General features: G+C 45.8%; 1 protein-coding gene across 1 annotated transcript in view; it reads left to right on the forward strand.

Annotated features, from left to right (window-relative positions):
• Nucleotides 1-8,853: 8,853 nt before the first annotated feature.
• plcxd1.1 (phosphatidylinositol-specific phospholipase C, X domain containing 1, tandem duplicate 1) overlaps nt 8,854-20,160 on the forward strand; it is an 88,343-nt gene continuing 77,036 nt past the window's right edge. The window contains exons 1-5 of the mRNA XM_084171540.1: nt 8,854-9,232; nt 14,373-14,502; nt 16,967-17,109; nt 18,114-18,242; nt 18,550-18,705. Of these exons, the coding sequence (XP_084027666.1) occupies nt 14,382-14,502; nt 16,967-17,109; nt 18,114-18,242; nt 18,550-18,705 (549 nt within the window). The 5' untranslated portion in view covers nt 8,854-9,232; nt 14,373-14,381. The remainder of the gene's footprint in view (nt 9,233-14,372; nt 14,503-16,966; nt 17,110-18,113; nt 18,243-18,549; nt 18,706-20,160) is intronic.

The following is a 20,160-nucleotide window of genomic DNA, read 5'->3' on the forward strand; positions in this document are numbered from 1 at the left end:
CCCCTGTCTGATTAGTGTTATTCCAGTGGTACTGTGCTGTTACTGCTGCCTCAGCCAGGGTGTACGCAGCCCCTGTCTGATTAGTGTTATTCCAGTGGTACTGTGCTGTTACTGCTGCCTCAGCCAGGGTGTATGCAGCCCCTGTCTGATTAGTGTTATTCCTGTGGTACTGTGCTGTTACTGCTGCCTCAGCCAGGGTGTATGCAGCCCCTGTCTGATTAGTGTTATTCCTGTGGTACTGTGCTGTTACTGCTGCCTCAGCCAGGGTGTACTGCTGCCTCAGCCAGGGTGTATGCAGCCCCTGTCTGATTAGTGTTATTCCAGTGGTACTGTGCTGTTACTGCTGCCTCAGCCAGGGTGTACTGCTGCCTCAGCCAGGGTGTACGCAGCCCCTGTCTGATTAGTGTTATTCCAGTGGTACTGTGCTGTTACTGCTGCCTCAGCCAGGGTGTACTGCTGCCTCAGCCAGGGTGTATGCAGCCCCTGTCTGATTAGTGTTATTCCAGTGGTACTGTGCTGTTACTGCTGCCTCAGCCAGGGTGTATGCAGCCCCTGTCTGATTAGTGTTATTCCTGTGGTACTGTGCTCTTACTGCTGCCTCAGCCAGGGTGTATGCAGCCCCTGTCTGATTAGTGTTATTCCAGTGGTACTGTGCTGTTACTGCTGCCTCAGCCAGGGTGTATGCAGCCCCTGTCTGATTAGTGTTATTCCTGTGGTACTGTGCTGTTACTGCTGCCTCAGCCAGGGTGTATGCAGCCCCTGTCTGATTAGTGTTATTCCAGTGGTACTGTGCTGTTACTGCTGCCTCAGCCAGGGTGTATGCAGCCCCTGTCTGATTAGTGTTATTCCAGTGGTACTGTGCTGTTACTGCTGCCTCAGCCAGGGTGTATGCAGCCCCTGTCTGATTAGTGTTATTCCAGTGGTACTGTGCTGTTACTGCTGCCTCAGCCAGGGTGTACGCAGCCCCTGTCTGATTAGTGTTATTCCTGTGGTACTGTGCTGTTACTGCTGCCTCAGCCAGGGTGTATGCAGCCCCTGTCTGATTAGTGTTATTCCTGTGGTACTGTGCTGTTACTGCTGCCTCAGCCAGGGTGTATGCAGCCCCTGTCTGATTAGTGTTATTCCTGTGGTACTGTGCTGTTACTGCTGCCTCAGCCAGGGTGTATGCAGCCCCTGTCTGATTAGTGTTATTCCAGTGGTACTGTGCTGTTACTGCTGCCTCAGCCAGGGTGTACTGCTGCCTCAGCCAGGGTGTATGCAGCCCCTGTCTGATTAGTGTTATTCCAGTGGTACTGTGCTGTTACTGCTGCCTCAGCCAGGGTGTATGCAGCCCCTGTCTGATTAGTGTTATTCCTGTGGTACTGTGCTGTTACTGCTGCCTCAGCCAGGGTGTACTGCTGCCTCAGCCAGGGTGTATGCAGCCCCTGTCTGATTAGTGTTATTCCAGTGGTACTGTGCTGTTACTGCTGCCTCAGCCAGGGTGTACTGCTGCCTCAGCCAGGGTGTACGCAGCCCCTGTCTGATTAGTGTTATTCCAGTGGTACTGTGCTGTTACTGCTGCCTCAGCCAGGGTGTATGCAGCCCCTGTCTGATTAGTGTTATTCCTGTGGTACTGTGCTGTTACTGCTGCCTCAGCCAGGGTGTATGCAGCCCCTGTCTGATTAGTGTTATTCCTGTGGTACTGTGCTGTTACTGCTGCCTCAGCCAGGGTGTACTGCTGCCTCAGCCAGGGTGTATGCAGCCCCTGTCTGATTAGTGTTATTCCAGTGGTACTGTGCTGTTACTGCTGCCTCAGCCAGGGTGTACTGCTGCCTCAGCCAGGGTGTACGCAGCCCCTGTCTGATTAGTGTTATTCCAGTGGTACTGTGCTGTTACTGCTGCCTCAGCCAGGGTGTACTGCTGCCTCAGCCAGGGTGTATGCAGCCCCTGTCTGATTAGTGTTATTCCAGTGGTACTGTGCTGTTACTGCTGCCTCAGCCAGGGTGTATGCAGCCCCTGTCTGATTAGTGTTATTCCTGTGGTACTGTGCTGTTACTGCTGCCTCAGCCAGGGTGTATGCAGCCCCTGTCTGATTAGTGTTATTCCTGTGGTACTGTGCTGTTACTGCTGCCTCAGCCAGGGTGTATGCAGCCCCTGTCTGATTAGTGTTATTCCAGTGGTACTGTGCTGTTACTGCTGCCTCAGCCAGGGTGTATGCAGCCCCTGTCTGATTAGTGTTATTCCTGTGGTACTGTGCTGTTACTGCTGCCTCAGCCAGGGTGTATGCAGCCCCTGTCTGATTAGTGTTATTCCAGTGGTACTGTGCTGTTACTGCTGCCTCAGCCAGGGTGTATGCAGCCCCTGTCTGATTAGTGTTATTCTAGTGGTACTGTGCTGTTACTGCTGCCTCAGCCAGGGTGTATGCAGCCCCTGTCTGATTAGTGTTATTCCAGTGGTACTGTGCTGTTACTGCTGCCTCAGCCAGGGTGTATGCAGCCCCTGTCTGATTAGTGTTATTCCTGTGGTACTGTGCTGTTACTGCTGCCTCAGCCAGGGTGTACTGCTGCCTCAGCCAGGGTGTATGCAGCCCCTGTCTGATTAGTGTTATTCCAGTGGTACTGTGCTGTTACTGCTGCCTCAGCCAGGGTGTACGCAGCCCCTGTCTGATTAGTGTTATTCCAGTGGTACTGTGCTGTTACTGCTGCCTCAGCCAGGGTGTATGCAGCCCCTGTCTGATTAGTGTTATTCCAGTGGTACTGTGCTGTTACTGCTGCCTCAGCCAGGGTGTACGCAGCCCCTGTCTGATTAGTGTTATTCCTGTGGTACTGTGCTGTTACTGCTGCCTCAGCCAGGGTGTATGCAGCCCCTGTCTGATTAGTGTTATTCCAGTGGTACTGTGCTGTTACTGCTGCCTCAGCCAGGGTGTACTGCTGCCTCAGCCAGGGTGTACGCAGCCCCTGTCTGATTAGTGTTATTCCAGTGGTACTGTGCTGTTACTGCTGCCTCAGCCAGGGTGTACTGCTGCCTCAGCCAGGGTGTATGCAGCCCCTGTCTGATTAGTGTTATTCCAGTGGTACTGTGCTGTTACTGCTGCCTCAGCCAGGGTGTATGCAGCCCCTGTCTGATTAGTGTTATTCCATTGGTACTGTGCTGTTACTGCTGCCTCAGCCAGGGTGTATGCAGCCCCTGTCTGATTAGTGTTATTCCTGTGGTACTGTGCTGTTACTGCTGCCTCAGCCAGGGTGTACTGCTGCCTCAGCCAGGGTGTATGCAGCCCCTGTCTGATTAGTGTTATTCCAGTGGTACTGTGCTGTTACTGCTGCCTCAGCCAGGGTGTACTGCTGCCTCAGCCAGGGTGTATGCAGCCCCTGTCTGATTAGTGTTATTCCAGTGGTACTGTGCTGTTACTGCTGCCTCAGCCAGGGTGTATGCAGCCCCTGTCTGATTAGTGTTATTCCTGTGGTACTGTGCTGTTACTGCTGCCTCAGCCAGGGTGTACTGCTGCCTCAGCCAGGGTGTATGCAGCCCCTGTCTGATTAGTGTTATTCCAGTGGTACTGTGCTGTTACTGCTGCCTCAGCCAGGGTGTATGCAGCCCCTGTCTGATTAGTGTTATTCCTGTGGTACTGTGCTGTTACTGCTGCCTCAGCCAGGGTGTATGCAGCCCCTGTCTGATTAGTGTTATTCCTGTGGTACTGTGCTGTTACTGCTGCCTCAGCCAGGGTGTATGCAGCCCCTGTCTGATTAGTGTTATTCCTGTGGTACTGTGCTGTTACTGCTGCCTCAGCCAGGGTGTATGCAGCCCCTGTCTGATTAGTGTTATTCCTGTGGTACTGTGCTGTTACTGCTGCCTCAGCCAGGGTGTACTGCTGCCTCAGCCAGGGTGTATGCAGCCCCTGTCTGATTAGTGTTATTCCAGTGGTACTGTGCTGTTACTGCTGCCTCAGCCAGGGTGTACGCAGCCCCTGTCTGATTAGTGTTATTCCAGTGGTACTGTGCTGTTACTGCTGCCTCAGCCAGGGTGTACTGCTGCCTCAGCCAGGGTGTACGTAGCCCCTGTCTGATTAGTGTTATTCCAGTGGTACTGTGCTGTTACTGCTGCCTCAGCCAGGGTGTATGCAGCCCCTGTCTGATTAGTGTTATTCCTGTGGTACTGTGCTGTTACTGCTGCCTCAGCCAGGGTGTACTGCTGCCTCAGCCAGGGTGTATGCAGCCCCTGTCTGATTAGTGTTATTCCAGTGGTATTGTGCTGTTACTGCTGCCTCAGCCAGGGTGTACTGCTGCCTCAGCCAGGGTGTATGCAGCCCCTGTCTGATTAGTGTTATTCCTGTGGTACTGTGCTGTTACTGCTGCCTCAGCCAGGGTGTATGCAGCCCCTGTCTGATTAGTGTTATTCCAGTGGTACTGTGCTGTTACTGCTGCCTCAGCCAGGGTGTACTGCTGCCTCAGCCAGGGTTTATGCAGCCCCTGTCTGATTAGTGTTATTCCAGTGGTACTGTGCTGTTACTGCTGCCTCAGCCAGGGTGTACTGCTGCCTCAGCCAGGGTGTACGCAGCCCCTGTCTGATTAGTGTTATTCCAGTGGTACTGTGCTGTTACTGCTGCCTCAGCCAGGGTGTATGCAGCCCCTGTCTGATTAGTGTTATTCCTGTGGTACTGTGCTGTTACTGCTGCCTCAGCCAGGGTGTACTGCTGCCTCAGCCAGGGTGTATGCAGCCCCTGTCTGATTAGTGTTATTCCAGTGGTACTGTGCTGTTACTGCTGCCTCAGCCAGGGTGTACTGCTGCCTCAGCCAGGGTGTACGCAGCCCCTGTCTGATTAGTGTTATTCCAGTGGTACTGTGCTGTTACTGCTGCCTCAGCCAGGGTGTACTGCTGCCTCAGCCAGGGTGTATGCAGCCCCTGTCTGATTAGTGTTATTCCAGTGGTACTGTGCTGTTACTGCTGCCTCAGCCAGGGTGTACTGCTGCCTCAGCCAGGGTGTGTGCAGCCCCTGTCTGATTAGTGTTATTTCTGTGGTACTGTGCTGTTACTGCTGCCTCAGCCAGGGTGTATGCAGCCCCTGTCTGATTAGTGTTATTCCTGTGGTACTGTGCTGTTACTGCTGCCTCAGCCAGGGTGTATGCAGCCCCTGTCTGATTAGTGTTATTCCAGTGGTACTGTGCTGTTACTGCTGCCTCAGCCAGGGTGTATGCAGCCCCTGTCTGATTAGTGTTATTCCTGTGGTACTGGGCTGTTACTGCTGCCTCAGCCAGGGTGTACTGCTGCCTCAGCCAGGGTGTATTGACCAACAGCATGAAAGAAGCTGATTCAATCCTAACTGATTTACGTTAGTCACCAGTTTTATCCCAAAACAGCAACCTTGCCCCCGGTTCCAGTAAGAAAAAACATTACACACGCAAATAGTCTTACTCAATCTGAGATTTACGATCCCTCCCTCATTTATCATGGAGACTGCATCCGAAATGGCACCCAATCCCCACAGGGATTTGGTCAAAGTAGTGCACTATATAGGGAATAGGGTGCCATTTGGGACGATGCAGGACTCCGTCATGTTGTTCATCACCCCACTTGCAAGGAAACAATTGTGCAACAAGATCCCAATAGAAATGTGAATGGGTAAAGGCTCTGTTTGAATGTTTTGGTTTGATGTAAAACGTAGACCGAGGAGTAACCTGCCATATCTGGGGACAGCAGCCTGTTCCCTATTCAGCGCACTACTTTTGACCAGGGCCCATGAGACTCTATCAACAGTAGTGCGCTGTGTAGGGAATGGGGTGCCATTTGGGACGTAGTCATTGATGGCCTACAGTGAAAACACAGAACTGCTTCTGGTGGCCAACCATACACCAAGGGTAGGCAACTAGGTTCACCCAGTGTGTATAGACAGTTTAGGCAGTATATAATGGTGTGTATAGGCAGTATATAATGGTGTGTATAGACAGTATATAATGGTGTGTATAGACAGTATATAATGGTGTGAATAGACAGTATATATTGGTGTGTATAGACAGTATATAATGGTGTGAATAGACAGTATATAATGGTGTGTATAGACAGTATATAATGGTGTGTATAGACAGTATGGACAGTATATAATGGTGTGTATAGACAGTATATAATGGTGTGAATAGGCAGTATAGACAGTATATAATGGTGTGTATGGACAGTATATAATGGTGTGTATAGGCAGTATAGACAGTATATAATGGTGTGTATAGACAGTATATAATGGTGTGTATAGGCAGTATATAATGGTGTGTATAGACAGTATATAATGGTGTGTATAGGCAGTATATAATGGTGTGAATAGACAGTATAGACAGTATATAATGGTGTGAATAGGCAGTATATAATGGTGTGTATAGACAGTATATAATGGTGTGTATAGACAGTATAGACAGTATATAATGGTGTGAATAGACAGTATATGATGGTGTGTATAGACAGTATAGGCAGTATATAATGGTGTGTATAGGCAGTATATAATGGTGTGTATAGACATTATATAATGGTGTGTATAGACAGTATAGACCGTATATAATGGTGTGAATAGACAGTATATAATGGTGTGTATAGACAGTATATAATGGTGTGTATAGACAGTATAGACCGTATATAATGGTGTGTATAGACAGTATATAATGGTGTGAATAGACAGTATAGACAGTATATAATGGTGTGTATAGGCAGTATATAATGGTGTGTATAGACAGTATATAATGGTGTGTATAGACAGTATATAATGGTGTATATAGACAGTATATAATGGTGTGTATAGACAGTATATAATGGTGTGTATAGACAGTATGGACAGTATATAATGGTGTGTATAGACAGTATATAATGGTGTGAATAGACAGTATAGACAGTATATAATGGTGTGTATAGGCAGTATATAATGGTGTGTATAGACAGTATATAATGGTGTGTATAGACAGTATATAATGGTGTATATAGACAGTGTATATAATGGTGTGTATAGACAGTATATAATGGTGTGTATAGGCAGTATATAATGGTGTGAATAGACAGTATATAATGGTGTGTATAGACAGTATGGACAGTATATAATGGTGTGTATAGACAGTATATAATGGTGTGTATAGACAGTATATAATGGTGTGAATAGACAGTATATAATGGTGTGAATAGACAGTATATAATGGTGTGTATAGACAGTATATACTGGTGTGTATAGACAGTATATAATGGTGTGTTCCTGTTTTAAGTTTCTGCCTATAGGTGGAGAGGAGCAGAATGGAGGCGCGATCTGATTTGCTGAAGGGAGTGCGGGGGAGGTCCTTGTAGCATCCCGGAAGAGAGAGTAGTAATGATCCAGGGTACGTAATGCGCGTGTAGCACAGGAGATGTGTTGATAGATATTCGGTAGCTTTTTCCTCAGATTTCATTTATTAAAGTCCCCAGCTACAAGATATGCCGTTTCCAGTTTGCACATAGTCCAGTGTAGTTCCTTGAGAGCTGTCGGCGTGGGAGGAATGTACACGGCTGTGACGATGGCTGAAGGAAATTATCTCTGGAGGTAATGCGGTCGACATTTGATGGTGAGGTATTTCAGATCAGGAGAACAAAATGACTTTAGTTCCTGGATGTTTCCACAATCACAGCATGAGTTAATCATGAAACAAACCCCTCCGCTTTTCTTTTTCCTGGAGAGTTCCTTCTTCCGGTCTGCACGATGGACGGAGAACCCCACTGGCGGAATGAACGTAGACAATATCCGGAGAGAGCCATGATTCCGTAAACAGTATGTTACAGTCCCTGATGTCTCTCTGGAAGGAGATCCTCGCCCTGAGCTCGTCTACTTTATTGTCCAGGGACTGAACGTTAGCGAGTAATATACTCAGAGGCGGTGGATGGTGTGCACGCCTCTTGAGTCTGACTAGGGACACACTTCTTCTTCCTCTTCTCTGGCATCTGCGTTTTGATGCAGTTCCCGGGATGAATAGAGCTGCCTCGGGAAGTTCAAACAAAAGATCCAGGTCAGGGAAGTCGAATTTCTGCTAGAATTTCTGGTGAGTGACCGCTGATCTAATGTCCCAAAGTTATTTTCAGCTGTAGGTAATAATACAATAAACGTTCTGAGCAAATGTAAGAAAGAACCCCCAAAATAACAAAATACTCCTAGTTGGCTAGGAGCTAGAAACAAGGTGACCGCGTCTTAAGCTGAGACGGGTAGAAAAGTTTTCTCTACAAGCCAAGATGTATCCCATGTACAGTCTATTACAGTGTATTGCATTGGGGGCCATGGAGAGGGTGGAGAAGGAAGTGCTGCTGGATATGTACAACACAGTTCCCTCCAAAACGAATCATATTTGGTTAGTAGAGACCCTACTCAGTATTTCCCACCCCACTTTAGCTGAGACGGGTAAAAAGGTTCTCTACAACCTAATATTCTCAACATACTAGTGTCAACATTGTATTTGTATTATTATTGGTCTTAATGGTTAAGAGCGTTGTGCCAGTAACCGAAAGGTCGCTGGTTCTAATCCCCGAGCCGACTAGGTGAAAAATCTGTCGATGTGCCCTTGAGCAAGGCACTTAACCCTAATTGCTCCTGTAAGTCGCTCTGGATAAGAGCGTCTGCTAAATGACTAAAATGTAAATGTCAAATGTAAAAAAGGTTTTTAAAACCATATTTTTTAATTTTGTTTTCAAAAATTACTTAATGCCTTTTCTTGTTGGCACAATAAAAAATGGCCATTGATGAAAAATGCAATGTCTTTTTGAATGAGTTATCCACATTGCAATGATTTGAAATGCGGGCTTTTATTTTTAAGGTTTCCTCATTACCATACGAACTTGACGTCATAATTTGTGTTGCTGGCAGAAAACTGGTCACGCCCTCACTAAACTAGCGTAGACTGGGGACCGGTAGGTCCGGAAGGAAATAACTATTCTGAAGAAGAAAAAAAAAGAATGTCTCCGCTAATATATCATGTATAGTTTAATATTGGCAAAAACGATAGACCCATAAAGACACCGGTGATGGAAAAAAGATCTGGACCGGCTTCCGTATGATCCCAGCGCATCTTCCAGGCAAGCATCGGACAAGTACTCACAAAGTGCACTTGATTTGAAACCTTCTCCTTTCCAACCTTCCGTGTTTTGTGGATTATCAGAATGGACGGCTTCTTGTGGTACACCCGTTTGGCTTTTTCTGTCACCAATACCACGGTTTCTCTTTAAACTGGATCGGCCAGCAGCTGGCAGCTACTGCTGTATAATTTTAAACGTAAGTATGTTGGTTGTTTCATTGTAACGAAAATATAACAAACCGGTTAAATTGTTAAGAAAAGGAAATACAGCTCTGGAAAAAATGAAGAGACCACTGCACATTTTTCTTAAATCAGCATCTCTACATGTATGACAGCCATTCCCATTCCAGTGTCTGTTGAATTCCAACACAGGCACACCTCATTCTACTGAATTAGGTACTGATTAGGTGATCACCTGAACCAAATCTTATATAACGAGGAAAAGTATAAAAACCACTGCTGTGGTCATCACTATCCTCTTGCAATAGGACCAGCTGGATGGCAAAAACAGTGCTAATAGTACCTCAAAAGTAAAATAAGAGTTGAAAAGGAAAGTTTTGAGTGAGGAAAATAAGGGTTCAATTCTGGCTTTACTGGCAGAGGGAAACAGTGAGTGTCAGGTTGCTTCCATCCTTAAAATGTCAATGACGGCGGTTCATAACATTTTAGTCATTTTAGCAGACGCTCTTATCCAGAGCGATTTACAGTTAAGTGAGTGCATACATTTTTAAATTTTTAAATTTTTCAAACCCACAACCCTGGCATTGCAAACACCATGCTCTACCAACTGAGCTACATCCCTGCCGGCCATTCCCTCCCCTACCCTGGATGACACTGGGCCAATTGTGCGCCGCCCCATGGGTCTCCCGGTCGCGGCCGGCTACGACAGAGCCTGGATTTGAACCAGGATCTCTAGTGGCACAGCTAGTACTGCGATACAGTGCCTTAGACCACTGCGCCACTCGTTCAAGCAGCAGACATTGGAGACAATAAAGCTAAAGACCGGCAGAGGGGGAAAACGACTTTCTACTGACCGGGATGACCGCCAACTCATTCGAATGTCACTCAACAACTGTAGGATGACATCAAGTGACCTACAAAAAGCATGGCAAACGGCAGCTGGGGTGAAATGCACGGCGAGGACGGTTCGAAACAGGCTCCTAGGGGCAGGGCTGAAGTCGTGAAAAGCTAGAAAAAAAGCCCTTCATCAATGAGAAGCAAAGAAGAGCCAGGCTGAGATTTGCCAAAGACCATTAGGATCAGACCGTGGAGGACTGGAGGAAGGTCATCTTCTCTGATGAGTCCAATTTTCAGCGTTGGCCAACACCTGGTCGGTTAATGGTTAGACAGAGACCTGGAGAGGCCTACCAGCCACAGTGTCTCGCACCCACTGTGAAATTTGGTGGAGGATCGGTGATGATCTGGGGGTGCTTCAGCAAGGCTGGAATCGGGCAGATTTGTCTTTGTGAAGGACGCATGAATCAAGCCACGTACAAGGTTGTCCTGGAAGAAAACTTGCTTCCTTTTGCTCTGACATTGTTCCCCAACTCTGAGGATTGGTTTTTCCAGCAGGACAATGCACCATGCCACACAGACAGGTCAATCAAGGTGTGGATGGAGGACCACCAGATCAAGACCCTGTCATGGCCAGCCCAATCTCCAGACCTGAACCCCATTGAAAACTTCTGGAATGTGATCAAGAGGAAGATGGATGGTCACAAGCCATCAAACAAAGCCGAGCTGCTTGAATTTTTGCGCCAGGAGTGGCATAAAGTCACCCAACATCAATGTGAAAGACTGGTGGAGAGCATGCCAAGACGCATGAAAGCTGTGATTTGAAAATCAGGGTTATTCCACCAAATATAGATTTCTGAACTCTTCCTAAGTTAAAACATTACTATTGTGTTGTTTAAAAATGAACATTAACTTATTTTCTTTGCATTATTCGAGGTCTGACAACACTGCATCTTTTTTGTTATTTTGACCAGTTGTCATTTTCTGCAAATAAATGCTCTAAATGACAATATTTTTATTTGGAATTTGGGAGAAATGTTGTCAGTAGTTTTATATAATAAAACAAAAATGTTATTTTTACCCAAACAAATACCTATAAATAGTAAAACCAGAGAAACTTATAATTTTGCAGTGGTCTCATAATTTCTTCCAGAGCTGTATGTATATACACACTACATGACAACAGGATGTGGACACCTGCTCGTCAAACATCTCATTCCAAAACCATGGCCATTAATATGGAGTTGGTCCCCCCTTTGCTGCTATAACAGCCTCCACTCTTCTGGGAAGGCTTTCCACTAGATGTTGGAACATTGCTGCCGGGACTTGCTTCCATTCAGCCACAAGAGCATTAGTGAGGTCGGGCACTGATGTTGGCCGATTAGGCCTGGCTTGCAGTCGTCGTTCCAATTCATCCCAAAGCTGTTTGAAGGGGTTGAGGTAAGGGCTCTGTGCAGGCCAGTCAAGTTCTTCCACACCACAAAGTTGGAAGCACAGAATCGTCTAGTATGTCATTGTATGCTGTAGCGTTAAGATTTCCCTTCACTGGAACTAAGGGGCCTAGCCTGAACCATGAAAAACAGCCCCAGACCATTATTCCTCCTCCACCAATCTTTATAGTTGGCACTATGCATTCGGGCAGGTACCATTCTCCTGGCATCCGCCAAACCCAGATTCGGACTGCCAGATGGTGAAGCGTGATTCATCACTCCAGAGAACGCATTTCCACTGCTCCAGTGTCCAATTGCGGCGAGCTTTACACCACTCCAGCCAACACAAAAAAAATGTATGCACGCATGACTGTAAGTCGCTTTGGATAAAAGCGTCTGCTAAATGGCATATTATATTAATGGAAACCCATTTCATGAAGCTCCCGACTAACAGTTATTGTGCTGATGTTGCTTCCAGTGGTAGTTTGGAACTCGGTAGCGAGTGTTGCAACCTAGGACAGATTATTTTTACGCGCTACACGCTTCAGCACTCAGCGGTCCTGTTCTGTGAGCTTGTGTGGCCTACCACTTCGTGGCTGAGCCGTTGTTGCTCCTAGATGTTTCCACTTCTCAATAACAGCACTTACAGTTGACCGGGGAAGCTCTATCAGGGCAGAAATTTGACAAACAGACGTGTTGGAAAGGTGGCATCTTATGACGGTGCCACGTTCAAAGTCACTGAGCTCTTCAGTAAGGCCATTCTACTGCCAATGTTTGTCTATGGAGATTGCATGGCTGTGTGCTCGATTTTATACACCGGTCAGCAATGGGTGTGGCTGAAATAGCCGAATCCACTAATTTGAAGGAGTGTCCACATACTGCTGTATATCTATCTAGTGTAACTAGTGGACAGGTATATATAGTGTAGGTGATGGTACATGTATGTTTGCCTGGATGTCTAATGTCCAATCTGTCATTGTGATTGCAGTACATGTCTTTCGGAACCTCAAAAATGACTTTGTAAACAAAAAGGTTGAATGACCATTGCTTAAATTAAGGTTTATTGAATGTCCTCATTTAACTAAATGCCACTGGTCCCTGTTCAATGAATGTCCTCATGTAAGACTTGAGAGCTCTTACTCTGAACCGCTGTGAAATACCTTTTCCATAACCAAAAATACTGTATGTATTGAAGCTGGTGTACAAAACCCAAAGTAAAAGATCAAAACCTAAGAACGGGAAGCATAGAAATAGCTCACATAGAACAGATCTTCAGTTTCTTAGACTGGCTTTCAATGAGAATGACAGATCTATAACACACATTTCTATGTGAATTTGGTCGGGTCACCCAAAAAGTTAGAGGGAGAATTACTAGAGCAAATCATGTATCTTTTCAAAACAAATAAAAATGATTCCAACCAAAAGTATTCAGACCCCCTTGACTTTTTCTACATTTTGTTACGTTACAGCCTTATTCTAAAATTGATTAAATAAATACAAATCCTCATCAATCTACACACAATACCCCAGAATGACAAAGCTATAACAGGTTTGTAGAAATGTTTGCAAATATAAAATACCATACTTTTATGTATGTGTGTTATTTATTTATTTATTTATTGTATTCATTTATATACAGTACCAGTCAAAAGTTTGGACACACCTACTCATTCAAGGGTTTTTCTTTATTTTTACTATTTTATACATCATAGAATAATAGCGAAGACATCAAAACTGTGAAATAACACATGGAATCATGTAGTAACCAAAAAAGTGTTAAACAAATCAAAATATATTTTATTTTTGAGATTCTTCAAATAGCCACAATTTGCCTTGATGAAAGCTTTGCACAGTCTTGGCATTCTCTCAAACAGCTTCACCTGGAATGCTTTTCCAACAGTCTTGAAGGAGTTCCCACATATGCTGAGCACTTGTTGGCTGTTTTTCCTTCACTCTGCCGTCCGACTCATCCCAAACCATCTCAATTGGGTTGAGGTTGGGGGATTGTGGAGGCCAGGTCATCTGATGCAGCACTCCATCACTCTCCTTCTTGGTAAAATAGCCCTTACACAGCCTGGAGGTGTGTTGGGTCATTGTCATGTTGAAAAACAAATTATAGTCCCACTAAGCCCAAACCATATGGGATGGAGTATTGCTGCAGAATGATGTGGTAGCCATGCTGGTTAAGTGTGCCTTGAATTCTAAATAAATCACAGACAGTGTCACCAGCAAAGCACCCCCACACCATCACACCTCCTCCTCCATGCTTTACGGTGGGAACCACACATGCAGAGATCTTCCGTTCACCCACACCGCGTCTCACAAATCACCCACACCGCGTCTCACAAAGACACAGCGGTTTGAACCAAAAATCTCCAATTTGGACTCCAGACCAAAGGACACATTTCCACCGGTCTAATGTCCATTGCTCGTGTTTCTTGGCCCAAGCAGGTCTCTTCTTCTTATTGGTGTCCTTTAGTAGTGGTTTCTTTGCAGCAATTCGACCACAAAGGCCTGATTCACACAGTCCCCTCTGAACAGTTGATGTTGATGTTGAGATGTGTCTGTTACTTGAACTCAAGGCAAAGGGTAGCTATTTGAAGAATCTCAAATATGAAATATATTTTGATTTGTTTAACACTTTTTTGGTTACTACATGATTCCATATCTGTTATTTCATAGTTTTGATGTCTTCACTATTATTCTACATTATAAAAAATTGTAAAAATAAAGAAAAGCCCTTGAATAAATATGTGAAATAACACATATGGAAACATGTAGTAACCAAAAAAGTGTTAAACAAATCTAAATATATTTTATATTTGAGATTCTTCAAAGTAGCCACCCTTTGCCTTGATGACAGCTTTGCACACATATGACTGTACATCTTTAGAACCCACAGATGTCCTCGGAGGTGGTGTCTGAAGTGCAGGTGTCTCTGAAGGAGCTTCCCATGGACAGCTGGATGGACCACCTGCCCTGTGCTCTTTGGGACGTTCCCCTGAGGAACCTAGCTATACCAGGTAAGACACCTGGATGGACCACCTGTCCTGTGCTCTATGATGGGACGTTCCCCTGAGGAACCTAGCTATACCAGGTAAGACACCTGGATGGACCACCTGTCCTGTGCTCTTTGGGACGTTCCCCTGCGGAACCTAGCTATACCAGGTAAGACACCTGGATGGACCACCTGTCCTGTGCTCTTTGGGACGTTCCCCTGAGGAACCTAGCTATACCAGGTAAGACACCACCAACACTTTAATCAGCTGGCATTATGTCACAACACCAACACTTTAATCAGCTGGCATTATGTCACAACACCAATACTTTAATCAGATGAAGCAGATGCTAAGCTACAGGACTGTTTTGCTGGCACAGACTGGAATGTGTTCCGGGATTCTTCCGATGGCATTGAGGAGTACACCACATCAGTGGCGCAGCGGTCTAAGGCACTGCATCTCAGTGCTTGAGGCGTCACTACAGACCCCCTGGTTCGATTCCAGGCTGTATCACAATCGGCCGTGATTGGGAGTCCCATAGGGCGGCGCACAATTGGCCCAGCGTCGTCCGGGTTTGGCCGGTGTAGGCCGTCATTGTAAATAAGAATTTGTTCATATCTGACTTGCCTAGTTAAATAAAGGTTAAATTAAAAAATTTAAAAGTCACTGGCTTCATCAATAAGGGCATCGATGACGTCATCCCCACTGTGACCGTACGTACATACCCCAACCAGAAGCCATGGATTACAGGAAACATCCGCACTGAGCTAAAGGGTAGAGCTGCCGCTTTCAAGGAGCGGGACTCTAACCCGGACGCTTATAAGAAATCCTGCTATGCCCTCCGCCGAACCATCAAACAGGCAAAGCGTCAATGCTTCAGTATTGCTTGCCTTAAAGCGAGCATAGAAGTGATTTAGCTCGTCTGGTAAACTCGTGTCATTGGGCAGCTCGCGGCTGTGCTTCCCTTTGTAGTCTGTAATAGTTTTCAAGCCCTGCCACATCCGACGAGCGTCAGAGCCGGTGTAGTACGATTCAATCTTAGTCCTGTATTGCATGAGAGCACCAGCTGTTCCGGATGACTGTGTGATCACGCTCTCCATAGCCGATGTGAGTAAGACCTTTAAACAGGTCAACATTCACAAGACCGCAGGGCCAGACGGATTACCAGGACGTGTACTCCGAGCATGCGCTGACCAACTGGCAAGTGTCTTCACTGACATTTTCAACCTCTCCCTAACTGAGTCTGTAATACCAACATGTTTCTAGCAGACCATCATAGTCCCTGTGCCCAAGAACACTAAGATAACCTGCCTAAATGACTACCGACCCATAGCACGTCTGTAGCCATGAAGTGCTTTGAAAGGCTGGTCATGGCCCACATCAACACCATTTTCCCAGAAACCCTAGACCCACTCCAATTCGTATACCGCCCCAACAGATCCACAGATGATGCAATCTCTATTGCACTCCACACTGCCCTTTCCCACCTGGACAAAAGGGCAAAGCCTATTCCCTCTCAGGAGACTGAAAAGATTTGGCATGGGTCCTCAGATCCTCAAAAAGTTCTACAGCTGCACCATCGAGAGCATCCTGACCGGTTACATCACTGCCTGGTTTGTCAACTGCTCGGCCTCCGACTGCAGGGTACTACAGAGGGTAGTGCGTACGGCCCAGTACATCACTGGGGCCAAGCTTCCTGCCATCCAGGACCTCTATACCAGGCGGTGTCAGAGGAAGGCCCTCAACATTGTCAAAGACTCCAGCCACCCTAGTCATAGACTGTTCTCTCTGCTACAGCACGACAAGCGGTACCGGAGCGCCAAGTCTAGGTCCAAGAGGCTTCTTAACAGCTCCTACCCCCAAGCCATAAGACTCCTGAACAGCTAATCAAATGGCTACCCGGACTATTTGCACTGCCCCCCCCCCCCCCCCCCCCCACACCCCCTCTTTTATGCTGCTGCTACTCTCTGTTTATTATTACATTTACATTAAACCTACATGTACATATTACCTCGCCTAACCGGTGCCCCCGCACATTGACTCTGTACCGGTACCCCCTGTATATAGCCTCCCTACTGTTATTTTTACTGTTATTTTGCTGCTTTTATTTTTTACTTATCTATTTTTTACTTAACACTTATTTTTCTTAAAACTGCATTGTTGGTTAAGGGCTTGTAAGTCAGCATTTCACTGTAAGGTCTACACCTGTTGTATTCGGCGCAGGTGACAAATACAATTTGATTTGATGTCACAACACCAACACTTTAATCAGATGGCATTATGTCATCGCCAACACTTTCCATTTCCCTTGTAGGCATCTAAGTGTCAAGTAAGGGATTTAATGAATGATGTAGTATAGAAACTTAAACTTTAAACTGGATCCTTAGGGGCATCATATGGGCACGAGGCTGACACATGACACTGACCATACACATGTAATACAGTTTCTCTGTTTCTATCTGTCTGTCTTCCTTGGTTCCCTGTTCAGGAAGCCATAATGCTATAACCTACTGTCTGGATAAGAGTGACCGCTCCCCTGTCGACCTGACCCAACCTGATCTGCTGCAGAAGCTAGACAAATACATGAAGCCCCTGATTCGACCATTTGTTTATAAATGGGCAGTTACACAGGTATGATTTTTAACAGCCGATCAGGGTTGTCAAACTACATTTCTGGAGTGTCTGCAGGTTTTCGCTCCTCTCCTGCACTTTATTGATCAATTAAGGTGAATGATTAGTTAGGTACTCCCCTCATCTGGATGGCTAGGTCTTAATTGGACTCAAATTGAAACAAAATAACAAAACCCAGCAGAGACACAGCCCTCCAGGAATTGAGTTTGACCACCCTGACCTAGATGGCATAACACTACAGGTGCAGACTTTACACCTGGTGGCAGTACGTCAGTGCTGGTTGGGTTAATAATGTTGTTGCTCTGATAACGTTGTTGATCTGATAATGTTGTTGATCTGATAATGTTGTTGATCTGATAATTTTGTTGATCTGATAATTTTGTTGATCTGATAATGTTGTTAATCTGATAATGTTGTTCATCTCGTAATGTTGTTTATCTGATAATGTTGTTGATCTGATAATGTTGTTGGTCTGATAATTTTGTTGATCTGATAATGTTGTTCATCTGATAATGTTGTTCATCTCGTAATGTTGTTGATCTGATAATGTTGTTGATCTGATAATTTTGTTGATCTGATAATTTTGTTGATCTGATAATGTTGTTGGTCTGATAATGTTGTTGGTCTGATAATGTTGTTGGTCTGATAATGTTGTTGGTCTGATAATGTTGTTGATCTGATAATGTTGTTGCTCTGATAATGTTGTTGATCTGATAATGTTGTTAATCTGATAATGTTGTTAATCTGATAATGTTGATGATGAAGGGGGGCAGGTAGCTTAGTGGTTAAGAGCGTTGTGCCAGTAACCGAAAGGTCGCTGGTTCTAATCCCCGAGCTGACTAGGTGAAAAATCTGTCGATGTGCCCTTGAGCAAGGCACTTAACCCTAATTGCTCCTGTAAATCGCTCTGGATAAGAGCATCTGCTTAAAAAAAAAAAAGATCTGATAATGTTGATCTGATAATGTTGTTCATCTGATAATGTTGATCTGATAATGTCCTATAGGAGGCGACAGTGAAGGAGCAGCTAGACTGTGGGGTCAGATATCTGGACCTGAGGATTGCACATCGACCCAACGACACCTCTACTAACCTGTACTTCTACCACGGAGTGTACACTACACTCACTGTAGAGGTATGATACTATGGAGTGTACACTATGCTCATTGTAGAGGTATGATACTATGGAGTGTACACTATGCTAATTGTAGAGGTATGATACTTCTGTACTACCACAGAGTGTACACTACGTTCAATGTTAAAGGTATAATCTGTACTTCTATACTAGCAGGGAGCTACAGAGAGGGGTTGTACCATTTACTAGACTCTAGTGTTCTTATCTGACAACCTTATGACAAATAGGATATATAATTGATTTCAGATGTTATGGTGTTGCTGTGATTATGTTACACCAGTTGGACCCATGTCTATGTTCTCCACAGACCGTTCTTCAGGAGATCAGAGCCTGGCTGGACGTCCATCCCAGAGAGGTGGTTCTTCTGTCCTTCAGTCACTTCCTGGGTCTGAACCAGGACCTCCACACTGAACTCATATCCACCATCAGAACCGTCTTCACCTCCAAGCTCTGTCCAACTACGGTAAGGACACCTCCAAGCTCTGTCCAACTACGGTAGGGACACCTCCAAGCTCTGTCCAACTACGGTAGGGACACCTCCAGGCTCTGTCCAACTACGGTAGGGACACCTCCAGGCTCTGTCCAACTACGGTAGGGACACCTCCAAGCTCTGTCCAACTACGGTAGGGACACCTCCAGGCTCTGTCCAACTACGGTAGGGACACCTCCAGGCTCTGTCCAACTACGGTAGGGACACCTCCAGGCTCTGTCCAACTACGGTAGGGACACCTCCAAGCTCTGTACAACTACGGTAGGGACACCTCCAGGCTCTGTCCAACTACGGTAGGGACACCTCCAGGCTCTGTCCAACTACGGTAGGGACACCTCCAGGCTCTGTCCAACTACGGTAGGGACACCTCCAGGCTCTGTCCAACTACAGTAGGGACACCTCCAGGCTCTGTCCAACTACGGTAGGGACACCTCCAAGCTCTGTCCAACTACGGTAGGGACACCTCCAAGCTCTGTCCAACTACGGTAGGGACACCTCCAAGCTCTGTCCAACTACGGTAGGGACACCTCCAAGCTCTGTCCAACTACGGTAGGGACACCTCCAAGCTCTGTCCAACTACGGTAGGGACACCTCCAATGTTCCCTCTAATCTTTTTTGGCACTGAGCAAATTTCAGGTCTGCTGAGCGCAATTTCTGTGCAACTTCCAGCGTGCGTTTACTGTGAACACTGAGGCTGTAACCGCTTTAAGTTACCGTTTTAACAGTGGCCAAGTAGGCTACTGTGGCTATTTGATCATAATGTAGGCCTACCAGAGTGGCCTACCGTCAAAAACAATGGAGAAAATTCATCTCATAACATTTTAACATGGAAATAGCAATTGAAATAGCTGTTCTATGATACAGCCTACAGGATTTTATTTGGATCCCCATTAGCTGTTGCAAAAGCAGCAGCTACTCTTCCTGGAGTCCACACAGAACATGAAACATTAAAAGACAAGAACAGCTCAAGGACAGAACTACAGATATTTAAAACAGTGGCAGCTAGACTAGCTGCTACTCCAAGCAGCTGATCAGACACTTGGTCGGCAGGATCAACCTGTTTATCCACTCAGACCAGGAGGTGAAAATGTTTTTGTATTGTGTTGTTTGATACAAGAAACCACTTTACAAAATAAAATGTTCCCATACCATTATTATAACAAAGAATCAGAAATGTATGCTACCCTCTGGCTATTGGCTCCTTAGCTTTTTCAAGCCTGTCTCAATACAACACTGTCCCAAACACTGACATAGGAAAGCTTTTTACATGACTCGATTTTCAAAGAGGCTAGAAATGGAGGAAGCAATCACTTCCCCATTTCTGACCAGAAAGGATCTACAGGGACAGTAGGGAGGCTATATACAGGGACAGTAGGGAGGCTATATACAGGGAGGCTATATACAGGGAGGCTATATACAGGGAGGCTA

This window comes from Coregonus lavaretus (assembly GCF_964263955.1).
Source record: "Coregonus lavaretus genome assembly, chromosome: 11".
In the NCBI taxonomy this organism is placed as follows: Eukaryota; Metazoa; Chordata; class Actinopteri; order Salmoniformes; family Salmonidae; genus Coregonus; species Coregonus lavaretus.